We start from the raw sequence: 24,907 nt of genomic DNA, 5'->3' as shown, positions 1-24,907 counted from the left end.
CACCAGTGAGAGGGAGGCAGCTGCCCTCAGCCAGTCTCCTCCTCACTGGTGCAGCTCCAACCGATCAGCAGCAGAAATGGGACAGTCCACTTACAGAATAACCTTCTCATTTCCGTCCTCATTTACCTCTTGATCGATACCGCGATGTTTTAGGGGAAGCTTTAGCTGGAGCCCAACTCCGATGCTCTCTATTCAAATACAGGCAAAACACAGGAACAATTTTCTGAGGTAACCACTGGACCGACCTTAATGAAATTTGTTGCATTCGAAAGACAAAGGTAATATATAGTGATCTTTCTAATGGAATTTTTCATTTAAGGCCTGTATTCTTCAAAAGAAATTTCCAAAAATTAGCAAGATTAAAAAACAATCAAGCAACATGTTTACAAATTTTTAGCTTTGCAACAAGAAAAGGAGAGATATCGCACTTCTGTTAGCTACGTCTGTTAGAGCATTAAAAGGCGACAAATTTGATATGTGAATTTATATCTCACGTGAATTTGTTACACTGCTTACATAGGTTTTGCAAAAGCCTACTCACATATTAGTGGTATATTTGAGACTCATGCGCAATACTTAAGCTTTCCCCGGCTTAGACCTACTATTAAATGTAATTTACGGAATTGTGATATCATATATAGTGGTGAGTTATATAGTTGTTAAATTGATAGCTTCGTTTATGAAAATTTGCGATTTTTGACAACATTTATGAAAAATCTTGGTTCCACCTAATTTATGCTCAACGACGCTCGAATGGGCACGGCATTTGATGGACGGCCTTATCAGGCGACATCACGCTCCAACATCCATCTTGATCCATGAATACGACCAACAAGAATATCGTTGGAGCGCGTTGACGTTATCATCGAACCTTAGGCATTGGCGAAATAGGCAGGAACCGTGTCCGAGACCGTTAAGGCAAGGCCACTGGCGACCACAGAAAGAGTTTTTTTGAGGAACCGCTCCCCCTCTCCCCCCCCCTTTTTTTTAATAAACGCGTGTGTAATGCATTTGTTTCTCTTTTACATGCAAGCTACCCTACTTGGAGGCCGGTGCATGTTTGAAGCGATTGAGTTCGAATTCGTCACGTCGCCTGTGATATTTGCAAACGGTAAGTGCACGTTCACCTATACATATTACCAGCACTCTCACGTTGAATTATATGACAACGCCAAAAAAAAAGGCATGACAAAGTAAAAGTTCTTCAAGAAGCGAAACATGCCCAATGTAAAGTTATTACAATGCAATTGCTGGCAATCGTATTCGTAAGAAATATAGGCTAAATATGTCGACAACAAGCGTTACTTACATAGGGTGTCCCCGCTAACGTTATCCAAGCTCTAAAGAAAACATTTGGACAACATCGTGCTATAAACGGCGTTAAGACCTACGGTGTTCGTTGTCAGAACGCTGGCGACGGAACACCGTAGGTCTTATACTTGTATCTTGCACGGCGTTTCAAATTTTCTTTTTTTCGCTGAACGGCTTGGCTAATGTTAGTTGGGACACACGGTAGAATGCTAACGCTTTACACATGCACTTGAGATAATCCATTATAAAATATAACAATGATAAAATAAAGAACTTGCCAACCGGCTGACGGCAGCATAATAATAAAAAAAATCTACATGAGCTTCGCTGAAAAAAGGGAAGACGAAGAACAAGAAGAAAACGAAAATTCACGGTATTGTAATCTAAATGACGCGAAGCTCCCTTGAGTTAGCGAGGTAGCAGCAGTGGCGGATGACACGAACACACTGTCGTCGCCTGTAGCTGTTGGCTGACGGCGCCTCGGGGACGAAGGCGATGCATTGGGCTTGTCGAAGGAAGAACGACGAGAGGCGCGTGGGGGCACAAAGAAGTGCCTCACATATCCAAATACATTTAAGGCTTCGTGTAGCTGGCGTCAATGTGGCACAGTCATTCAAAGAATTGGCATAAAATGGGCGCACACCCAGTTGCACATAACCTTGTTGCACATGCCCAGTGCATAAGTTATCAGTAAGGGCCCATACCCAGCGACCCAAGTAGTCAGTGACCCAAGTTCTGTAATAAGCCAGCACTGTGAAGAAAAAATGTCTGAATTATTATTCATGTATGTTAGTCACAGTTTTAGTATTGTGAGTTTTGTGTGTGTACGTCATCGTCTTCGTGTGCCTGTGCATTTCTCCCACCTTCTTCTTCGGGCTTGTCTCGCACGGCTGCTCTGAGGAAAAAAAAACCCATCTCTACGGTCAACGTCTTAGAGTATAATAACTGTTCGCTCCGCGAGAACGGATTAGCTTATTGCAGATCCGACGCCAGAACTGCCTAAAGAGGGCTCTGCAGACTCCGGTATTCAGTCAGTGCTCCGGAATTTGTTGATAAGTCGACCGCAAAAGTTTACGGACGGCGGGAATCGTGAAAAAGTTCAACATTTGCGCAATCATGTCATTCGCAAATATGCAAATGACATGTTCACGGAACAGGTTGCCGAATAAAATCGCATCCGCTTTGAATCCAGTTGAATTTTTAGCAAAGCCGATTTTTTTAAAGTACACGCTTATGATTGATTTGGTCATTTTGTTCATGATATTAGAGTGCCGTCGTGTTCAATTTTTCGTGTTTTATTTTTAACCAGATTCTGTTGTTCCTCGAGCGCATGGTTTTGTTTTAGGCTAGCCCGAAATTAGAAGGTAAAATATTTCTTGTTCGTTTTTTTGTTTTAGTTTAACGTGTCTCTCTGCTTGACAACGTAGTTCAGTTATCCTTGATTTATTGAAAGACCCCGATGTAATACCCGTAAGGGCGTTTGGAGTTTGAGGTAAATCAATAATAACAACAACAAAAGCAAAAACAAAAAAAACATTGTGGTCTAAGGATTTACTGACTACGGTCAAAAACTGCTTAGAAATTCAGGGTATTCCTAGATCTGTGGTTCGTAAGCTCTTACGGTTGACTGTAAGTATCGAAACGATATTGTACGAATGTTTGCCTTAGTACTAAAGCGCAGTCACATAGTTAGCTAAGGGCCGTTAAATATAGGTGTCCGGTCAGAGCTCCCGAAGTTGGCGCGATATTCCAAATGGAATTTGCTGTATACAATGTTATTTAGTAGCAAAGAGCAGTCGAGGTTTGCTTCTGGCGCCCCATAAAGTATTGCAAGCAAAACTTTCCCCAATCTGCTTGCTCTTGTTCTGATGTCTTCCAGAACCGCGCTACAGAAATTTCCAACATTTATACGACGACACAGCATTGACCACTGATCAAAATGTGCACTTATATCCCCGATAAGGGGACCAGTATAACGTTTCGAGGTAACCTGTTGAAGCAGCTTATCTAAAACCGGGCCAGTAGCGGGCATTATTGGAGGGCTTCGAAGTTTCGGGGACATTTTCGATAAAGTTGTTTGTTAGGTCGGAGCATCTGTTGAGCCACGGAGTGTGGGTAAAATGTAAGCGTCGTAAAATAATTATAAAAAATCATAATTATCGATGGTATGAGCCTTGCTTTTATGTGTAACCCAATTGGTTTCTACTGAGCGACAGTTCGATCAAACGACTTCAAGAATTGTGGAAAGTTCAATGCTTATGGTTTAAAAGCTTTGTTTTTGGTTACAGACACATCACACGGTGCTAAGGAGTGGTCGCTCATACTAACCAGAACATGGGCCTTACAACTATTTCAATGTTTTTATTCCAATCTGCTGACGTCAAATTTGCGTAACCGCCGACGCAAGCTTCGGGCGGCGACCCGTATGGTTGTCTGGACAGACCAATCAAATGGTGTCCTCGTTCATTGGAGGTCTCTTTTGTATGCTTGAAAAACAAATAACATCGCCTACATTGAGCGGCTTGTCTTATCTAATTGGCTGAAAAGAGGCGAGGAGCACGCTCAAGTGGAGAGGGATTCGATGGGGCCGAGCCACTGCACTGAAAATCGATAACCGGATGAAGAGGGTGGCGCCGGCGTCTGCGACTGGTCCGCTTTGCGACTGGTCCATTTTCCCTTACATATCTTGCGGTGGCTGGTCGAAAATCGTGGCGGCATGTAACGGAAGCTTAAGAATGACGCTAAAACGGATCCTCAGCAAAGAAGAGTTGGCAGAACGAAGTTGTAAACGTGCTGAAAGTGCTCGAAAACGCTACACGGCCACGCAAAGATTTATTGTATGCCAATAAACCCATGCTCTCCTGCAGGTGCGAGTAGCAGTGCTTGAGCGATTGGTGGCAGCCATTTTTTGTTCGTTTCGGAACGGGGCAGCCTGCAGCTATTCAGAAGAAAATTCCGTTTGGTTCGGCATATAAATGCGTCTTTAACGCTTACAGGTCACTTTATTAAAACTTCTTTCTGGGCGAGTTGGTGCATACTTGACTTAAAAATTATAACAGCGCGAAACACATGCAACCACAAAGTAACAAGGACGAGACACAAGCGCTCAGCGTCACTTTGACGCGGTGAGTTCTCGCGGCTTTGTGACGTTGCGTGACAGGCCGGTGAAGGGTGCAGCCCGAAAACTCTTGACCAATAGCCGAGGGCTAATGAAGAAAAGGCGTAGAACCAGAAATAACGATTTTTCTTTTGTCCGGTACAATCATACATAATCATACATAATCGTACATAATCAGTGTGTACAATTCATATCAGATGGGAGCTATCGCTGATTTCATGACGTCGCGTGACCGACAGCCGAAGTGGAGGTGGTCCAAAAAAGTATTTGGCCAATCGCGGAGGGTTGATTGCAGAATTGGAATTGGAAAGCTTGGAATAGCTTTACGTTATAGCGCCCCATATTTAAGGATATTGCGTAATGCGGAGGTAATTCTTTTTTTTTATGAATTGCGCACAATCATAAGGCACAGTCAGTCGAATGACGTGTAGTGGCTCTTGATAAACACCAACAGGAAATGAACACGTTACTACGAGAAGAATGGTAAACAATTCTTCCACTCTTCAAGCCTATTAATTTTCCTTACTTTTGAGAATACGTCTAAGCATTCACCGTAAACTGATGGCCATTGTGCAGCAACCCCGTGGTTGTGACGGAAGCGTACGTACTTTCTTGCCTTTAGCTGACGTTTACACTCGCATCCGACGTCCATTTAACCCATCTGCGTTTTGTTTCTTTATTCTTTCTCGTCGGCAGTCACCTTGGGTCTCGCCTGGTTCGTGCTCTGGTACCTGCTGTTCTTCGACGACCCCTATCACAACAAGTCGGTGACTGAAGCGGAGCGACTTCGCATCACCGAGGGAAACGGCCGGGCGTTCTCTTCGAGCTCGCAGGTAAGGAAAGCGACGGTTTTGCCAGGCAGCTGTTTACACGTACACCAGGGTTCGGGGACAAACATGCCGTTCTCGCCTAAAAGCAGCATATGGTGGCGCCAAACGGTGGCGCTGTGTGTGGAGAATAAAAAGTGCCTTAAGACAGCAGCGTCGCATGCTGGTTTAACGCACAGAGCTTGAGACCATACGCCTTACGTGTGCTCTATCCCCCTCTCCTTTCCCAACTCCAACATTGTCCTTAGGCAACTGTTGTCCTGTACAAATGCTATCTGTCCAACTCACAGAGTGCGTATAAATACCGCTTACTGTACTCGGTCACTGGACAGGAGCGGTGCTCCCGCGCATGTGTTACTGCGCCAAGTAGTCCGGCAGAGTCTGACAGCGCTTTCGTTTTCTTGAAGCAGATACTGAATCAGCGTAGCCTTCACGTGCGGTGGTTTCGCATTTTGCCAAACGCTGAAGAGCAGAGAAATAAGTCGAATTCAACGCGCAGTGGGTTATGTAGTCTGATTTTGCTGTTATAAATGCGATGTTTGTGTTTTCTCTGCTCCAGCTTAAAAGTAACGCGGCTGAGAACGTGGCACTTCTTTTTTTTTCTTTTAGAGCGTTTTTACTTGCGGGCGATTTGCCGCCGTATCGATCCCATCGTTGGCCTAGAAAGTTGTACCGCAATATAGACGCCGTTCTGCTTACGTCGCTGATAGAACGCCCAGTCCCGTAAGTGTGAAACAATGTTCTTAAAAATCGACTTCTTAAAAACCTTATATACACAAGAAGAAAGGGGGTTAACCGAGGGGCCCGATTTTTATTAGTCATACCATAAGATGCCAACAACCACTGACACCAAGGACAACATAGAGGGAATTACTCGTGCTTAATAAATGAAATAAACAAACGATGAAGTAATGGAAATGAAAATGGATGAAAAAAAAAAAAACTACTTGCCGCAGGTAAGGAACGATCACACAACCTTCGCATTTCTTGTGCGATGCTCTACCAATTGAACTACCGCGGTGCCGTTTCCTCATCCACTTTCTTGGGTATTTACGTTTCCTAGTAGAACCTTGGGAGTGTTAGCCAGCGCCACCACTCACAGACCTTGGCGGCGGATGTGGAACATCCTTTATGCCGCAGGCGTCACAAGAACGTGATCTCTTTGGGTGAAGGCAACCGGTCAATAAACCCACACATGCCTGAAGGCATCAATGTTGCTGTATTCGAGACCCTCGTTGTGTATGTAATATTTGAGACCCTCGTCGAGTGAGGGTCCCGAGTGTGTATATATATATATATCTTTCTGTTGGTGCCGCACAAGAGGAAGTCTTTATATTATCATTTTTTTAAAGTTTGTTAAGCCGTCACTTACCATTTATTTGCGAACATTTGAGCATTGCAACTGGACAAAAGGGGACCTACTAAGGGGACAAAGGGACCTACTGTAAATGCAGAAAAAAAAATCATTCGAGGCAAATATTCATATTCTGCATGCGATTCTTTTCGATGCAGTAAAAAAATAACGAAGGAAATGGAAGTCGCAACTGAAGGGGCATGAATTTAATATCACCATGGCGATGGTCGACGACTGTTGATTGATTGGCCGTAAGTGTTAACACCATAGGCTTTCCCTGTTTCAAACTCACAGGAACGGCGAAACGTTTTAATAAGGGCTTTATATTTCGGCCTTGTTGTGATACGTTGTGATATGAGGGTTCGACAAAGTGCGCCAAAGTTTCAGAGTCTACTTCAGAGTATACGGAAGTACGGCGAGTTCGTTACAGCGAAACACTTACTGCACGCGCTTCGTTATGTATTTGCAGGCGCACTGCGTCCCCTGGCGCCAGATTCTGCGCAGCACTCCCGTTCACCTAGTGTGCCTATGTGTGGCGGCTGGCATGGCGGAGCAACGGCTCGGCAAATACAACTACCTCATGTACCTGGGAGGCGTCACCGTGAGTGTCTCGGGAGCTGTATACAGTAGTGGTGCAATACCTCTTAACTCCAAAATGTCACGCTCCTATATAGCACGTAAGTAGCTAGCGCCCTGCTTGAGCCTACACAGCATGAAACAGAGCTGCAGAGTATAAGCTGCAAGAACCGGCTTGTTTTATAAGCACCGCAACGTCTACTCAGATGACCTAGGATGAACCACGGATGAGATGAAGCCCAAAGGCCACACCTAGTATGTGAGAGACGCCGCAGGGTAGTGGGCCCCGATTAACGTGACTATCCAGGGTACACTTAAAGTGGTACGTGTTACTGGGCTAGTCGGTTCATACTCGGCAATTTTGTACCATAGGATGTGTGGTTACTTAACGCAAAATAGAAATAAAAAGGGGAGGGGACAAGGTGAACGGCTATCTTGTTTTTTCCACCTAAAAATAAAGTAGAGGAGCGTTACTGCAATTCATCCCCGTTGAAATACCACCACCGTGGCAGACAATCGAACCTGAGACCTCGAGCTCAGCAGCAGAACATAATACCGTAACCTTGTGCAGCCACCGTGGTAAGTCAACTGGCGGGACTCTTGTTGGAAGACCAGATCGAATTGGGGCAGAAAAAGAATATTAAAGAAAAGAAAGACAAGTAAGAAGCGCAGGACATGTAAGTGACTGCGCTTCTTTAACACTGCACCATTTTAAGCTCATTGTTAAGACTTTCGTTGACTTATACCGAAGTGCAGGGCGAAACATAAGACATAAAGCTACTGAAAAAAGGCCGCTTATGTGCGCTACTGCCGATGTGCAAACACAGTCGCCTTTTTCTCCCGGTCGTTCCCGAGGGCAGGGGGTCTTCCCATAGAAGATTATGGGCAAAGGTTCTGTGAGCTACGGAGGCTTCTCCTAGTTTCGTTACGAATGCAGGACTGGTGCTCTTTACAAATCAGATCAGTATGTGGAACAGGCACAAGCGTTGCAATAATCAACCTGCAGCATTTGACATTACTTATCTTCACCACAGGGCTAAGATTGCTGGGCATTGCATAAAGTTCCAGTGGATACCTGGCCATGCCGGCATTTCGGGACATGAAAGAGCGGATGAAGCTGCCAGAAATAGACTCCAATACCGCAAGTTCAAAAGAACATTTTTTGCAAAAGCTGACGCTTCAAACATGGCAAAAAAAATATGCCCAACAAGAAAAAGACCGCATCTGGAATCTGCCGCTTCACCAAGATAACTCCCTGCGTTACATTGACCCAGAAATGAGACCGAAAATTCTACGACCACTTCCTCGACACTTAGCGACATTGCACCATCGTCTTCGACTGAACGTGGCCTACACGAACAATTATCTGTACCGCATAGGGCTTACCACTAACCTATACTGTGATAACTGTCGCAATTTAGAGACAATTGAGCACATATTACTAGAATGCGCCGCGTACCACGACGAGAGACAATTTTTTGAGCACCAAATGGACATGATTTGCCACGAACCGTTAACGTTACCGAGCATCTTAAGTCCAATGCCCGGCCCTTCAATACAGCGACGGGTTTTTTATTTATTGTTCAAATACCTGACAGAAATTGGTATAATAGGAAAGCTTTAAAAATTGCACACTTCATATACAAAAGCCTAAATTTACCCGCCATGTCACCTGTAAATATTAGTATCATGTCCACTCGGACATTTCATATTTATTTTTATCTTCTTTTTCTCCCACTTTCTTCTGGAATCTTTTAATCCCATTCCCCATCCCGATACAGGATAGCATGCCAGCGGTTATATACGCGCCGGCAAAATTCTCTGTTTTACTAAGAGCCCCCCCCCCCTCTCTCTCTCTCTCAGATCAGTGTTAACCTCACGTGCCTCCCACGCGTCAAGCATTGTCGGAAACTCGACGACGCGTAAGCGCTAACGCGTGATCGACGTGCAGAAGTCGGAGAGAGAGAGAGAGAGAGAGAGAGAGAGAGGCGAGAGGAGACAGGCGAGAGAGCTAACAGTGACGGACGCTGTCAGTTTGTTTGCTCCCAGCGCTCCAGTTAAGTGTGCTTGCCGCCTTCATATAGACGCGCCGTGATAACGTCAGCAAGTTGAGAGTTAGCGACTGCAAACCCTGCCACCAGTGAACGCCGCAGGTCTTATAACTGTATCTGGTACCGTGTCTTTTTAACCTGTTCTTTTTTTTTCGTTCAGCTGCTTGGCTGATGTTAGCTGGGACATACGGTATACGCCGAAAGGAAAAGGCCTGAGACAGCAAGTGCCTCCGAAAAGCGCACAACGTTCACTCGCCTCAAATGGTATGGGAAGGACAGAGGAGAGGAAGATGACAAAGACGGCGATGATGGTGATGACCCGAAAGGCAGTGGCACACACGTACCGGCCGAATAACAAGAGTAGGTAAAGAGAAACAAATATAAAATTAAAACAAGTCTTGCCTTTTTTGACTGTCGACTATAGACGCCCTCCTATAGCACTCAAGGAGCTAACGCCCTGCTCGAGCCTACACAGTTAGCATGAAACAGAGCTGCAAAGTATAAGCTGCAAGAACCGGATAGTTTAAAAAAAAAAACACCGCGAAGTCAACTCAGGGGACCTAGGATGAACCGCAGATGAAATGAAGCCCAAAGACCACAACTAATATTTGAAAGACGCTGCAGGATAGTGGGCACCGAGTAACTTGACAATCCAGAATACTCTTAGAGTAGTAGTGGGCCCCGATTAACCTGACAATCCGGGGTACACTTTAAGTAGTATACGTGTTACTGGGCTAGTCGGTTCATACTCGGCAAGTTCGTACCATAGGACGTGTGGTTACTTCGCGCAAAATAGAAATAAAAAGGGGAGGGGACAAGGTGAGGGGCTATTTTATTTTGTCCACGTAAAAATAAAGTAAAGGAGCGTTACTGCAATTCATCCCCGTCATAATACCACCACCACGGTAGACTATCGAAGCTGAGACCTCGAGCTCAGCAGCAGAACATAATACCGCAACCATGTGTAGCCACCATGGTAAGTCAACTGACGTAAGGCTCTTGTTGGAGGACCAGATAGGAATTGGGGCAGAAAAAAAGAATATTAAAGAAAAGAAAGACAGGTAGGAAGCGCAGGACACGTAATTGACTGCCCTTATTTACCACTGCACCTTTTTGAGCTCATTCTTTCAGACTCGTTAACTTATACCGAAGTGCAGGGTGAAACATAAGACATAAAGCTACTGAAGAAAGCCGCTTATGTTGGCTACGGCCCCTGTGCAAACGCAGTGGTCTTTTTTCCCCCGGTCGTTCCCGATGACAGGGCGTCTCCCCATAGAAGATTATGGGAGGAGGTTCTGTGAGCTACGGAGGCTTCTATGCAGGACTGGTGCTCTCAACAAATCAGATCAGTGTTAACCTCACGTGCCTCCCACGCGTCAAGCGTTGTCGGAAACTTGACGACGCGTAAGCGCTAACGCGTGATCGACGTGTAGAAGTCGGAGAGAGAGAGAGAGTGAGAGGGAGAGAGAGAGGCGAGAGGAGACAGGCGAGAGAGCTAACAGTGACGGACGCTGTCAGTTTGTTTGCTCCCAGCGCTCGAGTTAAGTGTGCTTGCCGCCTTCATATAGACGCGCCGTGATAACGTCAGCAAGTTGAGAGTAAGCGACTGCAAACCCTTCCCATCAGCCTCGTTTCAAGGAAGCCGGCCGGATTCCGCCGGAACAATCTCTATATATCGTTTTGTTTTTATCTGTATGGCATCTACCGCGTTAGAGCAGTGACGCCAAGCGTCGAAAGACGTCCCTGTGGGACATCGACACAGCGCTACTCTATATATATGCGCGCCCAGAGGCAGTAAACGGGAGCAAACACACCAACGCTAACGTTGGACGGGCGGGTGTCACGTTGACAAGACAGGGTGCGGTAGCGCTTCCTCGGTCGTTGAGGGCAGCGAGCCGAGCACACAGCTAGGCTCAAGTTACGTCTTGCTTTGAGAACGACTCTGGCGTCACCGTATTAGAGTGGATGGCAATTACCGCGACCCGTCCGTCACCATCGACATGATCAAACCTCTTGTTTTTCACTCGTGTATTCGCGTCAGTGTTCTGTTGGCATGACTATACCGATAGAGTTTCCTACAGATATCACCAGAGGGTACTCAGGCGCTGCGATCGTTCAGATATGATGGAAATGACGGCTGGTGCGCATGAATTTGGCCGCATTTTCGTGGTTCTTGCTTAAGATGTTCTTGTGGAGCTATTTATTCCGCTTTATCTTGGAATATTTTCAGGCAATCATGCCTTTCTAAGCACCGCAGAACAATGTCTCTTGGAACATGCAGAATCATTGCGAATTGTTGCATTTGTAACGCAATATAATCTTAAGGTTGTCATTTTACGATGTCACAACGCCGTTTGAAACTAGAAGGGCGCAGTATACATGCAAATGCACGTACAACATTTCTGTGCTGTCTGATGCTCCATATAGCTGTAGCGGCCGTAGACACCGTATTGTCAGAGTTCTATCTGGGAATTTTATCGGAACCTTATTGCAGGATCGTATTGTATTGAATGCATGGCATTGGTGATTCTATTCTTGCTGCGCAGAGCTTTCCTGCCCTATCGTCGGTGCTGGCGCTTGCGGCGGCCGTGGTAACGTGCGGCGTGGTGAGCGACCTACTCCGCGACAAAGGCTGGCTCTCCACCACTGGTTCCAGGAGGCTCACTTGTACTGGAGGTAAGGGTGTCGCACAAAGAGAAATATATATATATATATATATATATATATATATATATATATATATATATATATATATATATGTTCTAATAGCCGACGTGGATTTAAGTTAGCATACCTTTCTACGGCGCAGTAAACATATGAAAGTGTTTTAGCGCTACACCCATTGATGTACAACCATAGAATCCCATGTTGCGTGGTATTTATATGCAGGTTACAAGAATACTGTTTTTACACCTGTGTTCCCCTTTTTTCGAGCGTGTTCTTGCAGTCGTAATGGTGTTAGTGACATGTTCCAGGCGTGGCGAACGTATTTTCTGCTATGTCGTGATCGCTGGTATACACTTTCGTTGTTTGTTGCAAGTTTTATTATAAAAACGAAGCAGCGTGATTGAACAATAGGGTTTAATATCCATGTCTACTTTGCCTCAATTGCCTATCACCTATGCCCCTTTCTCACATTGTCGCGGTGGCAAGGTCAACCATCACGCAGAGTTAGTTGTTCAGAACCGCATTCGGGAGCTCTGCTGTCGCGCAGGCGAGTCGTGTAGCTGCATGCTCACATCGCACCCTGGTTCGCGTTTTCCAGCGCAACTCTGAAACCCGGAAATATAATTATACAAACTGTATCACACTGGAAGCTGTCGGATATGATGGTTACGAATGCGGTGAACATTCCAGGTTACAGAATTATGGCAGAGAAGTATTAATTTAGGTAATTATTTTTGCTTATTAGCTAATCAAGGATGGCACAAAAAGATCCCAAGTTTGCGCTAGGAGATTGCTTACAGCACACGTTGGTCCAATCCCTGTGTCTCGTAGCCCATTAAAAAATAAGATCGACTTCTAACCGCCACCTGAGGCCACCACAGCCAAAACTGCCCGACCATTATTTTCAATAAAACTTATTTTCTTCTTCTTCGACCAGTGTTAGCAGGGACGCCTGTGCCTTAGATTCCGCGGGCAGCTACCGCGTGAAACAGGAGTGAATAAACACACGAGTCATTGCATTTTTTTGCTTGCTTACGGGCGTATGAGCCATTGCTCACAGGGGTATAAGCCATTGATGATAGCGGTTTTCGACATGTTGTTCTGTAAGTTGTATGCCTGGCTAGAAAGAATTTAAGCACTGTTCGCTTTACTTTGATGAGTGTCTGTAGCCTCTGCCTTCCTACAGGAGCAGGAATGCGTACGGGGGTATGAGCCAATGATGATGATAGTTTTTGTTCATGGAGAACAAAAATGTATGGAACCCTAGCTATATACAGTTTCGCTGTGAAAACATGGCTGCTGACGGTTTTCTTGAACTCCGTTATGATGAAATGAAGATGAAACTGCAAACACATATTTAAGGAAACTGTAAGCATGAGTAGAAACAGAAGCGAAATCATCCGTTTGATAATGGAAGCTAGAAGCACATCAACATTTGGTGGCGCATGCGTCAGTAAGCCATCAATTTTCTTATTTACAAAAGAGTTCGATTATTTTGGTTCGCGTTGAACCTATACCTTTCTATCAACCCGTGTGGCTAAGAAAATGCTTGCGTATGGTTTCCCGTTTTCTGTTAATGCTTATCGAGCTATTTACACGCGTCGTATGACCTATTGAGAGCATATATAGCAATGCGAACTGAAAATAAATCTGTTGTTGAAAGTTAGCGCTGTGTGGTTGTCAAATGTGCCTTTCTGTTGTCCCTGCCATTCAGCACGGGCTACAACAAAATAGGGGATGTCATACCAACAAGTCCATTTAGCTACCCTCATTGATCGATAGGTTTTCTACGCATTGCTAAACAATTCCGCTGCAATGCTTATACTAGTAAATAGCCGACTTAATATTATTTGTCAGATATGACACATTTTGGCAGATGGTGCAGTCTGGAGAAATAAAATTTTCACTGGGGGTATCGTCGAAAATGGCCTCCAGTGCTTTATAATTCTTCAATAAAACGACGCGAAATTCGCACTTTCATCCACTTGGCGATGTAATTTTTAGCTGACGGCAGTAGGGAAGACAAAGAAGTTTCTCGGGGGTTGCCGTATTTCCGATACGACGTAAAGGCTGTTTCAACGATGTCTCAAAAAACGGCAGGTGCTCATGAAAGAATAATACTTTGATAATTGTGTTCGACTAATATCAAATGCAACTTTATCTCCACCAACGTAGGTTGCTTTCATCCATCAGCACTTCGACAGAAAACGTAGAAATTATTACGAGCAATGTTTCCCTTCGTGTGGAGTTTTCGCTCCCCCAAGAGCACGCAGTCGATTTCAGACCGACCTTCAACCGGAGCTTGCAACTAGCTGTCTAATCTCTTGCGTTTTAAACACCGCCTGTAAGTGCACTTATTGCGAGTGACCCTAACTGAGCGTGACCAGCTGTCAGGTTACCCGTATCGTCGGTGCTTAGTAACGACCACGATGTTCCCTCCCGATGACACACTGCTGCTCGAGGTCCCAGTATTCGCCTAGTTGTAGCCTTCTCCCTGGGAACACGCAACCGCAGGGCAGAGTGAAGCGCCGTGCTCGCAACGAGAGAAATCGGGTCTAGCGAACAAATCTATACGCACTGGTCCTCTATAATAAATGTACAAAAACATTTCAACGAATTTCAAAAAGCCTGGAATCAAATCATTTTCGTAAATCTTCGTTGAAGCCCAAAACATAGAGAGCAGACCAGGGTTTAGAGCCTTCCCACAACATCCGACATGGAAGAGTCACTTCTACAGCAACAATAATTGTGCACCGGCCACACCGCGTGCAAGCGCTGGGAACCCACTGGACATTTGTACCTTCCAGGCTTCGTTTGAACCAATAATTTGGACCCAGAACTCTGTGCCTCCAAAGTGAGCTCTCATGTTCCTACAGTCCTAACAAAACAGACTGCACCGCTGCACAAGAGCAGAATAGACGAAAAACCCTTAAACGTATAATTCCAATACTATAACCATCATAAACTACATGAGCAGTATGTTCGTGCTCTACACCCGTTGTTTATCGGAAGTGCTAGTGCCCTCGAAAGCCTCGTCGACATCGTGGATGTGCTATATCAGAGTTGTTGTCACTTTGCGGTCCTAAATTATAACTCGTACGTGCGATCCACGCGCCAATCTTATTCTGTCTTGTTCACACGGGACACACACTAAAGGAACAATCGGAAAAGCTCTGGCGCAAATTACTCACACAGAACTACAAGAAAATTGTTCTTCGGTGATCATGAGATCGTTCTCGAGGGTATTTATATATGAGCTGTTTTTAGGAATGAAAGTTCAGTTGTCAGTCGGCGCTGGTATTTGTGTTCTTTTCTTGTCGTCTTCGTTTAATGCGCGCAAAAAGCTTTCCACAATGAAGAAAATTCCCCCCTATTTTCTACGCACTTCCGCGCACGTTCACAATTGTGAGAAATCACGCTGTCATCTAAACACAGCGCGACAGACGCACTAACGCATTGTTTCTGCGTTAAATAAATGGTACAAATATTAATAAAATTAAGAATTCTCACGACGCTTCCTCAAAACTAATGCGTTTTGTCTCAAAAAAGAAAAAAAAAGAAGAAAACAATTGCGAACGTTTCTGAAATGTCAACTGACATTCAAGCGCGTTGCTCTAGGCTTCCAGAAGATAACCTAGGCTTGATGTTACGAGACTCCCCAGTACAAAAAACAGCCTATCCGGTTAAAAAGACGACATATCTAGAAAATGAAGCTTCAGAATTTTACGTAGGAACTATCTCATCCACGGTATCTATCAGCTTGTAAAAGAATTTTTCTCAACAAAGCTCAAAGCGGTTTTATAAATCGAAACGATCTCTACTCTCGGAGATTACGAAGCTTCTAACTGAGAGCTCAAAATGAAGGAACAAAGAAGAGAAAACCACTGGTTCTTCGGAACCTGTATAGTGGTTCTTTGTTCCGAATAGCTTATAGATGACTCATTTAGGTCGCACCCGAGGTGGGCACGGCCTGAAAGTTCTTATCAACTGGGGAATACAAAGGGCACTGCAGCAGCTTCCCTCGCTGTGGACTCCCGTCACGTTAAATACCGGCAACACGCGTTCAGGCCCAGATCTGACCTTCTGTGTCAGACCTGGTATAGGTCAAATGTGTGCTTCATTCTGCCGTACATCACCCTTTACAAAATCAAAGGCAGCAGCAATCATCATCATCATCATCATCATCATCATCATCATCGACATCATCGTCGTCGTCGTCGTCATCACCATCGTCATCCCCACGACTTCACCACCTCTTATGGCCACTTCGCGTCTCCTTAACGCCTCGCGCTTCCCTGTCATACATAGCACACCTCGAAAAGAGCGGAACTATGGGGAGCATAAATGACATCTGGGTTTTTTCCACTTCGGCGTCGAACGTACCTTTTTATTTTTTCTCGGGAGGCGGCACGGACGCGCTCTGATTTCAAACGCCGCAAGAAACGTGCCTTTCTAAATTTTTTACAGTGCTTACTACAGGATTCGGCGCTTTACGGCCGCGTTTCGCTTTCTGCCGCATAATACCTGACTCTGCGACGTCTCTTTCTCCTAGAACACTTTCTGGAGGTCAATTCTTAGCGGGCCGCTTGGATCTCGTTGTGACGGGCATTCATCGATTTTTAGCTCAACCGCACAGTCTGAATGTTCTACTGGTAAATCATCCCTATCATTGCTACCTCGACTGGCGGGGAGTTCAACACACTTCGGGACAATGCAGCCCCTTTCCTTTGCGCAACGCAGCTAACATGCCTTAATGCTGTCCACAACTGCATTACCCGTCTTCCTACGCACTTCAACGCACTTTCCTGACCGACTGAATTTTAGTGTGCGTTCCTGTCGGTATCACTTTGGACTTCATCTACAGGAGCTACCTTCGCGACGCACTCCCTTGATAAATGTGCCAAATCGTCAGCAGATGGCCTAGCTGCTTCTCCAGCATTCCATTGGCACATTACCTCGTCGCGTTCCATCCGTTTCCCACCAATGGACTCCTCAGCTATTACGCCATGGTCTGCGGATATGGCATTCCCTACGAACCACTTTCTAGGCTCACAGGGAGGCTCTCTAATAAGGTCTTAGCGTAGCGAGTAGTCGTTGTTGGCACGTAGACCGTCAAACCTTGGGCGGAGAGGGCGAAACGGTGCGTCGTGATGCCTGCAATGGAGGGAAATGTGGCCGACACCACCGCAGTTGAAACAAAGTGGGCGCCGATCTGCAGTTGGCGCCGGGTTAACTGAGCGTCTAAATAAAACAATTGCACATATGCTTTCTATCTGTGTCGCCACTGATCATGAAAATTAGGGACGAACTGCTCGCGTATGTGACATTCGCGTATAACGATGCGCCTCAAGAAACTACCGGGTTTCCTACTTTTTGTCTGGTCTACGGACGCGACGTCACGACTATGCTCGACGTGATGCTTCTACCAGCTTGGTCTCAACCTACCACACCAGATACAGATGCTTTTGTTCAGCGTGCCGAAGCAACGCGGCACCTTGCGCGGCAACGAATTCTATCTCGACAAAGTCAAGATGCTCGTCGGTACAACATACGCCATCGAGACGTCGCATACAACCCGGGAGATTTCGTATGGGTTTGGACCCCTATACGTCAACGAGGCCGCTCAGAAAAACTATTGCGCGGATACTTTGGACCCTACATAGTATTGCATCGTCTAACTCCTGTTAACTACGAAGTTTTTCCAGCCGAAACATAGCACCATTCCTGTAGACCCCATTCCTCTGACATTGTTCACGTTACCAGGATGAAGTCCTACCACTCGCGCTGACTCCCATTCATAAACTTTATTTTGCGGCCTCTGTTGTTACGTTTGTTGTCTTTCTCATTTCTCTCATTTTCTCCTTGTGGCATTTATCATATCCCCAGCATTTCTGTTATTTTTTTTTGGGGGGGGGGGAGCTAACTTTCGTCTAGTCGCATCAAGAAGTCGTTTCTCTTCTTTTTCTTTCATTGGGAGGGAGGGGTAACGGCAAGCGCTGGTAACGCTGGAAGCCGAGGGTGAAGAAGTGTGTGTGTTAGCTGCTGGAAAAACAAACAGTAAACGGCCATTCGCTTGGAACTGACTGCTTCCCTCTTCCTCTCGCGACAATATATATATATATATATATATATATATATATATATATATATATATATATATATATATATATATATATATATATATCATGCGTGTGTTATCAGCGTCGTTTAGATTTCAGCACTGCTCCCATGCGATTAGCATTCTTTGAATACTTCACGCGCGTTAGTTTATATATATACATATATATATATATATATATATATATATATATATATATATATATATATATATATATATATATATATATATATATATATATATATATATATATATATATATATATATATAGGGCAACGAAGGAATTAAGAATGAAATAAGTAATACCATGAACAATGAAATAGATTTGATTCAACAATAAATTTCTCTATGATGACACATACAATCCTGTGTGAGTGTGCAAGCACAGAAGCTACGAAAGACAGCAGCACTGGAGAGTTCAATGGCAGGCCGAGCTGCTGCATTGCAATTTGGGATGTCTTTTTTCCCAGGCAAGAGAAACGCCGGCAGTCCAGCAAGTAACGTTCAATTGTTTCTAATACTCAGCGACCTAAGTTGACATCAAGGAAGTCCATTGAAAAGCAGCACATACCTAGAGGCCAGACGCATGCTCCGTGACCAAAGTTGGCATCAAAGAGGTTCATTAAAGATCAGCGTATATACCTACTGGCACATACCCAGTCACCGAAGTTGCACTGAGAGAGGTGGCTTGAATAGGGGCACATTCCGAGTGTTGCGTACTTATAGACTCCAATTTCTCCCGCGGTTGGTTTCGGACACGGTTTCCTCGGCACACCAGTCCGATGCTCTGCCCATTCGACTATGGATTACCCAGTGAAACAAGCTGGGGGGGGGGGGGGGGAATAGAGAGAGGCGCGCACAGAAAGGTATATGCCGTAACGTGCGTTAAGAATTCAAAGAATGCTAATCGCATGAGAACTCACCATTATAAAGCATGCAGTGTTCAAATCTAAACGACGCTGATAACACACGCATGATCTCGTCGCCTGCAGCAGTGAGCTCTCTGCATTGCGACCACGAAGGTGACGTATAAGGCTTGTCGATGAGAGGTTCGTGGACAGGTAAGCACGACCTATTTAATAACAAATTTAATTATTCCTTAACCATTTTGTTACACTGACACACACCAATTCCTGGGGATTGGCCAATACCAGGCACAAAGAAAGCGAAGAATATTTCGCTTTTAAAATAGGGCTATTTGATTTCTGAACAAAACAATGTGATTGCGCGAGATGAGACTGGTGTTTGCTGCAGGAAAAGTAAATGCAGTCACACAAAAAAAGCCACCAATCCACTCTTCTAAAGCTGGTGATTCTAACCCTGTGGTCTGGTCTGTGAATATGTTGCGCCTAATTTAGGGCACTCTTGTCAAACAACGATATCATGGTGCGCACCCATTTTGTGTACACTGCTCTTCAAACGTCATCGTTTAATAATATATGACACAAACATGTTTGAATGCAGTTTACAACGTTTATTTTACTTTGAAATGACTGCTATACCTACTTTGTGATCGCTTTGACACACACTGGTGTTTTCCGTTCTTACTTGAGAAAGGTCTTTGGCCAAACTTAAACGATGCCTGACCTGTGTACATGACACTTCTTCCGTGGATGTGCCTCCCAATCTTTCATCGGTAGACTTCGCATGACGTTACCGGCCAGTCTATATACAAATATAGGAGGTTATTAAGCTTAAAAAACCAGGTCTGTAGCTTCAACGCTTAAGGTTCGAACGTACTACCAACGTCAAGCGTCATCGCAGTTGCAAGAGTTGGCATGAACTGCCTAACGGCGCCATTGATTCAATTCCAGCTCTACGCCGATGGATCCTGAGTTTCTAGAATAAACACTGTGATTCGTTAGTAGTCGAAATCGATAACGGCGCAATAACGGAGTCTCCTTGGAAGAAATTCGATTCAAACACCTCAGGCGAAAAGCAAGTTAAGGTCATTAGAACTCGGGAAACCGTTCCTACAGTGTACTAGTGATCCCCTGACATTTGTGTGAGAAACAATTGCCTTCTTTCAGAGTTTAAAACCGCTGTCGATAATGTTTTGAAAACGTAGTACCGAAAGGGTTCGAAGCTGAGGATCACCACATGAGCGGCTACTTGAGAGCCACACATGTTGAAACTTCAGTGCTTTAAATTTGAATTCTAGCAAGCTCTGTTTAAAGCTAACGTACAGTTATAATTTAACGAGGAACCATCTACATAAGTATTGACAATGCACAGTTTGTAGACAAAGTTTGGATAATGGCTGAATAAGACTTGTAGAAGAGGCCGCTTAAAGACATGTTTCGGATCATGTCACTTTCTCAAAGTCACCTAGGCTTCATTTCCTTGTTTCTGCAAGGAGTATCTTTAATTGTGTACGGAAAGGGTGCAAAGCTTGTGATCCGCTATTCACGAATCACGCTTAGTGCATGTTGGAGTTGGTACGAATGCTGATTGTCTAGGCTCAAATTGTTATAGTTAGAGTCTCAGTGGTGCCGAGCGAGATTCGCAATATTCATTCCTTTGTGAGATATAATTGTTTATTTACTTATTATCGCTTTCCAGGACTCATTATCCACGCCTGCGCCACGATGCTTCAAGGATTAAAGGAAAACCATTGGATAGAGCACATAGCCATGACAGCTTTGGGAGTCTTTGTCGTGGGTAAGATTACTTCTTGCATCTTCGTCAAAAGAAGAATCCAGAAATATGAACACTCGAAAAATCCGAGTAAACCTTTTGGCATTGGAGCTCATATACAGCGACCGATCACGCGATGGGCAAGGATTTATGTTTTGTCTCTTCAGCAGTGGTCTGCATATTACGTAGTGGCGCGATCGCAAGGTCCTGACATGCTACATTTTATAGAGTACATTACCTGGCGGCAATGTCGCGCACTTCTATAGACATGCATGTGGCCCCCCAGATCGGGTGGAGCACACCACATGCCCCACCATATCTTAGAGGCTGTGTGTGGTATGGAAGTCGGTATGCGCGGTAACCATAGGGCATATTTTGTTAGCATGTCATATTATCCATATAGAAGTGAATGAGTGTGTTGCTACACCCACCCGAAGCCGTAGCCTTTAAAGGTGATAGAGAAATTAATAATGAAGCTGCCTTGGAGAATATGTTTTAGACACAATAAAGTTATCTGTACATGGGATGATGAGGTTGACAGGATCCATCAGCCACCCATGCAGTTCACAGGGGTTGCTCATATTATCCATACAGGATTAACTTGTCGCTTTTATGCGTGTATCTTTATGCATAGCGGCTTCAAAGCAATAACACTGCTGTTCGGAGCTGGAACACTCAACTCGCACGGTATTGGCTCGAAGTACGAGTCACGGCCTCGGGCATGCGAGCAACACAGTGGTTCAGGCCAACCTCTAACTCTCTCCAAATATAGATCTCACTCACTCTCTCTCTTTCTGGAGATTGTCCTCCTGAACATTCCTTCCGCATAGTGGACCATGCGTTACTCTCCCGTTCACGTTGTTTATGAGTCCTGCGTTGAATATTGCAGGGATCGAGACGAGCCACGTGGACATGGCGCCCCGACACGCACCCGTGATAAAAGCTCTGTCAGCCACCACACTCGAGGTCGTGCTGGGGGGCATCAACCTATTCGTCATCGCCGACGCATCCTCGCTCACGGTGAGATCGATTTCACGAGGCCTTGTATCGCCACTTTATGAAACGGAGCAAGCAGAGAGTTTTAGCTTGTCCACATAACGTATTAAACATTACGTAATACCGAGTCACCCTAAAAGTTGACCGCAGTGGCCCAACCTTATAGCACCGCTGGTAGCGACACTCTGTGAGGATTTGTTCGACCACAACGTCAGAAAATATTGTGTTGCATGAGCCTTTTCGCCTAAGAAAAAAAAAAAGAAAGATGACACGTTAATCGTTATTCCGCAAACGACGCTTCACAACAGCAGGACTGGGCTGAGCCATTTGTTTCGTAACTAACTCGTGAAAACTCAGCGCAGACAGCTCGAACACGGTAACCATCTAGCCATGATTTTTAGTACAGCAACTACGCCATTATAAGTGCACAGAGAGCCACATCTCAAGTGATATGGTATCTGATGCAACATGGCCAATGTCACGTACGATGTGGCTCTCTGTGCAATTTTAATGACGTGGTTTTTGAACTAAATATCAGTTGTACCTGTCCTTATCGCGCTCGTTGAACAGCCATGTATGCACCTCCAGCAGACAAAAGGGTCATATTTCCCGGTGTTCATTCACTGTAGTAATTACATCTTGGGAATTGGATGGGCGATGCCCTATAGGGGCTGCGTATCACAATTTCTGATGTCATCATCATCCCGTTTTCTTTTTAGCGTAAACTGTATTTATTTAACCTAAGGCAGACACATGAACTATTCCGCCAAAGGAGTGGATAAATCCTAACGCGGCGTTTTCCACGCGGTCTCCTGTCAAGTATTGATTGAGCTGTTGGTTGTTCAACTTCATTTATCCGACGAGAAATGGCGTGTCGAGCATGGCATATGGCCGGTTGCCATGCAATGACTATGGGCGTGCACGCAAGAGAGGCCAGTTGCGGGCGGACTTACCGCAACTTTGTGGTCGCACAACCTTGTGGGGTTCTATACAATTCGATATAGTCCGAACTGTGACAAAATCCACCTGACGCAGACTTTGTCGAAGGCCAAGCAAGTTTTCCAGCTTCTCTGTTAAAAAATTGTCAATCAAAGCGGTTGACAACGAGAAAGAAAATAAACGTGGAGCGTCTGTGCCTCTTTATTTTACAAGCAAGACTGAACTGCGTGGTGCACTGTCAAAAGAAGCACAGCAACGCGCATCTCTCACCTTGCAGGCTCACCAGCTGTAAGGGCCGGCTGAAACTATGTCAATGCACTGCACAGGGCCATAGAAATGTGCCATTGTTACCAGCCGCAAGTCGTTTTCAGCAAAGCTGGGTGATTGTAGACTTGCAAAAAGGCAAAATTCACCCGTGCTCTGCTCTCACGCGTTCTAGTTAACAATAGACCACACTGTATTCTATGAAGGTAGAGAGACATTCTCCCCAGTTTACCTCCGTCCTCCCTCACATCTCAAAACCTGAGTGTTCCTAGTCTTTCTCGAATGAACTGATCGATAAAGCAGTCCAAAGCTTCACGGTAATAACGAGTCACGGCGACGGTTACTTTCTGGGCCGCTAGAGTGTACGCAATCAGCAGGAAAGGGAGAGCCACTATTTAGATCTCCAACGCCAGTTATCAATCCCTACATAACGTCCGTGATACGTGTAATGAAATCAGCTGCTTCGCGTTTCAGCAATCACCTGCATATGAAGGCTTTGAAGCCTGCTGCTGAGATCCTTGTTGTTATGTGGTCGTTGCCTTCTCTCGCAGGGCCACCGGCTGGCGCACGTCTTCATTCCGGTGGCGCAAGTGGTGGCCGCCTTGCTGTATCTGCTCTACGGCCGTGCAGACGTACAGCCCTGGGACGAGCACGAAGAACAGAGCCCGAGGCAAGAACAGCGCGACGGCTGTGAAAATTACGACGATGTTTGCAACACCCAGAAGAAAGACTGCAATGACGGCGGTGCGCCACAGGCTCAGTGCTCCCAGAGGGACATCGAGGAAGCAGTGTGAATCTGTGACTATGGGCGCAAATCAGCATTCTTTCATGCACTCAAGGCATCTGGTGCTAGCAGCCACAGAAGGAGTTTGTCCATAATTGTGCTGAAGTCAATGGTGTCGAATAAGTGAATGACTCATCCCAGTGTCGTTCACCTTGAAGTGCTTGCACACCTTCTCGTATAAGTGGACTGCTGAGCTATGCTTGTACGATGACCAGCTACTGCATAGTTGTACCGCAGAGGATAAACAGAAAAACACGTTTCAAAGTTTTGCTAAGAAAATAAAGAATGGGGTACGAACAGGATCTGTATGGACAATGGCAAGAATTCCTACAAACACTCACGCACGCACACGCAGACCACGCTGTGCGTGATGATGCGCGCTTAGTAGAATCACCTCTCTTCTAAATATCCGCTTTTTGGAAGCCATGAATTATTGCCCAAACAAAGGCGCCCAGTAAGCGGCTGCCGCACAGCACATGTCTTCTTTATGTGCAAACGTGCAGGGTTTCTACGATCCCGCGGCAGCCAGCTGGACATCCTGCCTGACACAACAGTGACTGCATTGTTTCTCTCCCTTTAGCGCTTGTGCATTCTTAGACACGCATACATACGCACGCACGCCCACGTGCCCATACACACACTTGCGGAAGAGGTCTTTAGCAATAACATCTTGATTCTCAAAACCTGTGCAGGAGAGACATAACACAGGGCCACAAGAAAAAACAAGAAAATCCGGACTCGTGTTTTCTTCCCGTTCCTGTGGTACAACTGTCTTGCAGAGTAGTTTTGATAAATACATTCCCTTTATCTGCTAAAGCAAGCTTGTCTTAAGCGACATGCATAACGAGCACGAACGTCCTTTGACCGTCCCCTCTATCTTTTTATTCGAAAGCAAAAGTCATGTACAGGGAAGATGGTAGTGATGATCTCTCTGGGGCAACAGAAGCTAATCTACCTGGTGTTATTGTTGTCAATGGACAAAGTTCGCTCCAATTAACTGTTGGTTGGGGTTTCTTTTTTTAAGTATTTGGCCTGCAATGAGGGGTCATATGCCCTCGGGCAGGGAGCAGTGGTGGGGTTGTCCTTATACATCCGTCTCTATGGCAGCAGCGGGCGAAAACCTAGAGTAGAAGTCCGCGACGAAGAAGCGGCCTGTTCTCTCGGGGTCCTGGAAGTACGCCAAGATAGCCTGCCAGTGCCATAACCTTCCCTTCTTCGTAGTATTTATTTATTTATTTATTTCACGTACTTTCAAGGCCCGAAAG

General features: G+C 45.3%; 1 protein-coding gene across 1 annotated transcript in view; it reads left to right on the top strand.

Annotated features, from left to right (window-relative positions):
• The window catches only part of LOC135913373 (vesicular glutamate transporter 3-like), a 57,840-nt gene extending 33,918 nt beyond the window's left edge, over positions 1-23,922 (top strand). The window contains exons 5-11 of the mRNA XM_065445973.1: positions 1,034-1,111; positions 5,126-5,262; positions 7,080-7,211; positions 11,784-11,913; positions 20,585-20,683; positions 21,549-21,679; positions 23,410-23,922. Coding sequence (XP_065302045.1) covers positions 1,034-1,111; positions 5,126-5,262; positions 7,080-7,211; positions 11,784-11,913; positions 20,585-20,683; positions 21,549-21,679; positions 23,410-23,652 — 950 coding nt within the window. The 3' untranslated portion in view covers positions 23,653-23,922. The remainder of the gene's footprint in view (positions 1-1,033; positions 1,112-5,125; positions 5,263-7,079; positions 7,212-11,783; positions 11,914-20,584; positions 20,684-21,548; positions 21,680-23,409) is intronic.
• Positions 23,923-24,907: the final 985 nt, after the last annotated feature.

Source organism: Dermacentor albipictus, chromosome 3 (assembly GCF_038994185.2).
Source record: "Dermacentor albipictus isolate Rhodes 1998 colony chromosome 3, USDA_Dalb.pri_finalv2, whole genome shotgun sequence".
NCBI lineage: Eukaryota > Metazoa > Arthropoda > Arachnida > Ixodida > Ixodidae > Dermacentor > Dermacentor albipictus.
This window is presented reverse-complemented; position numbering and strand designations above follow the sequence as displayed.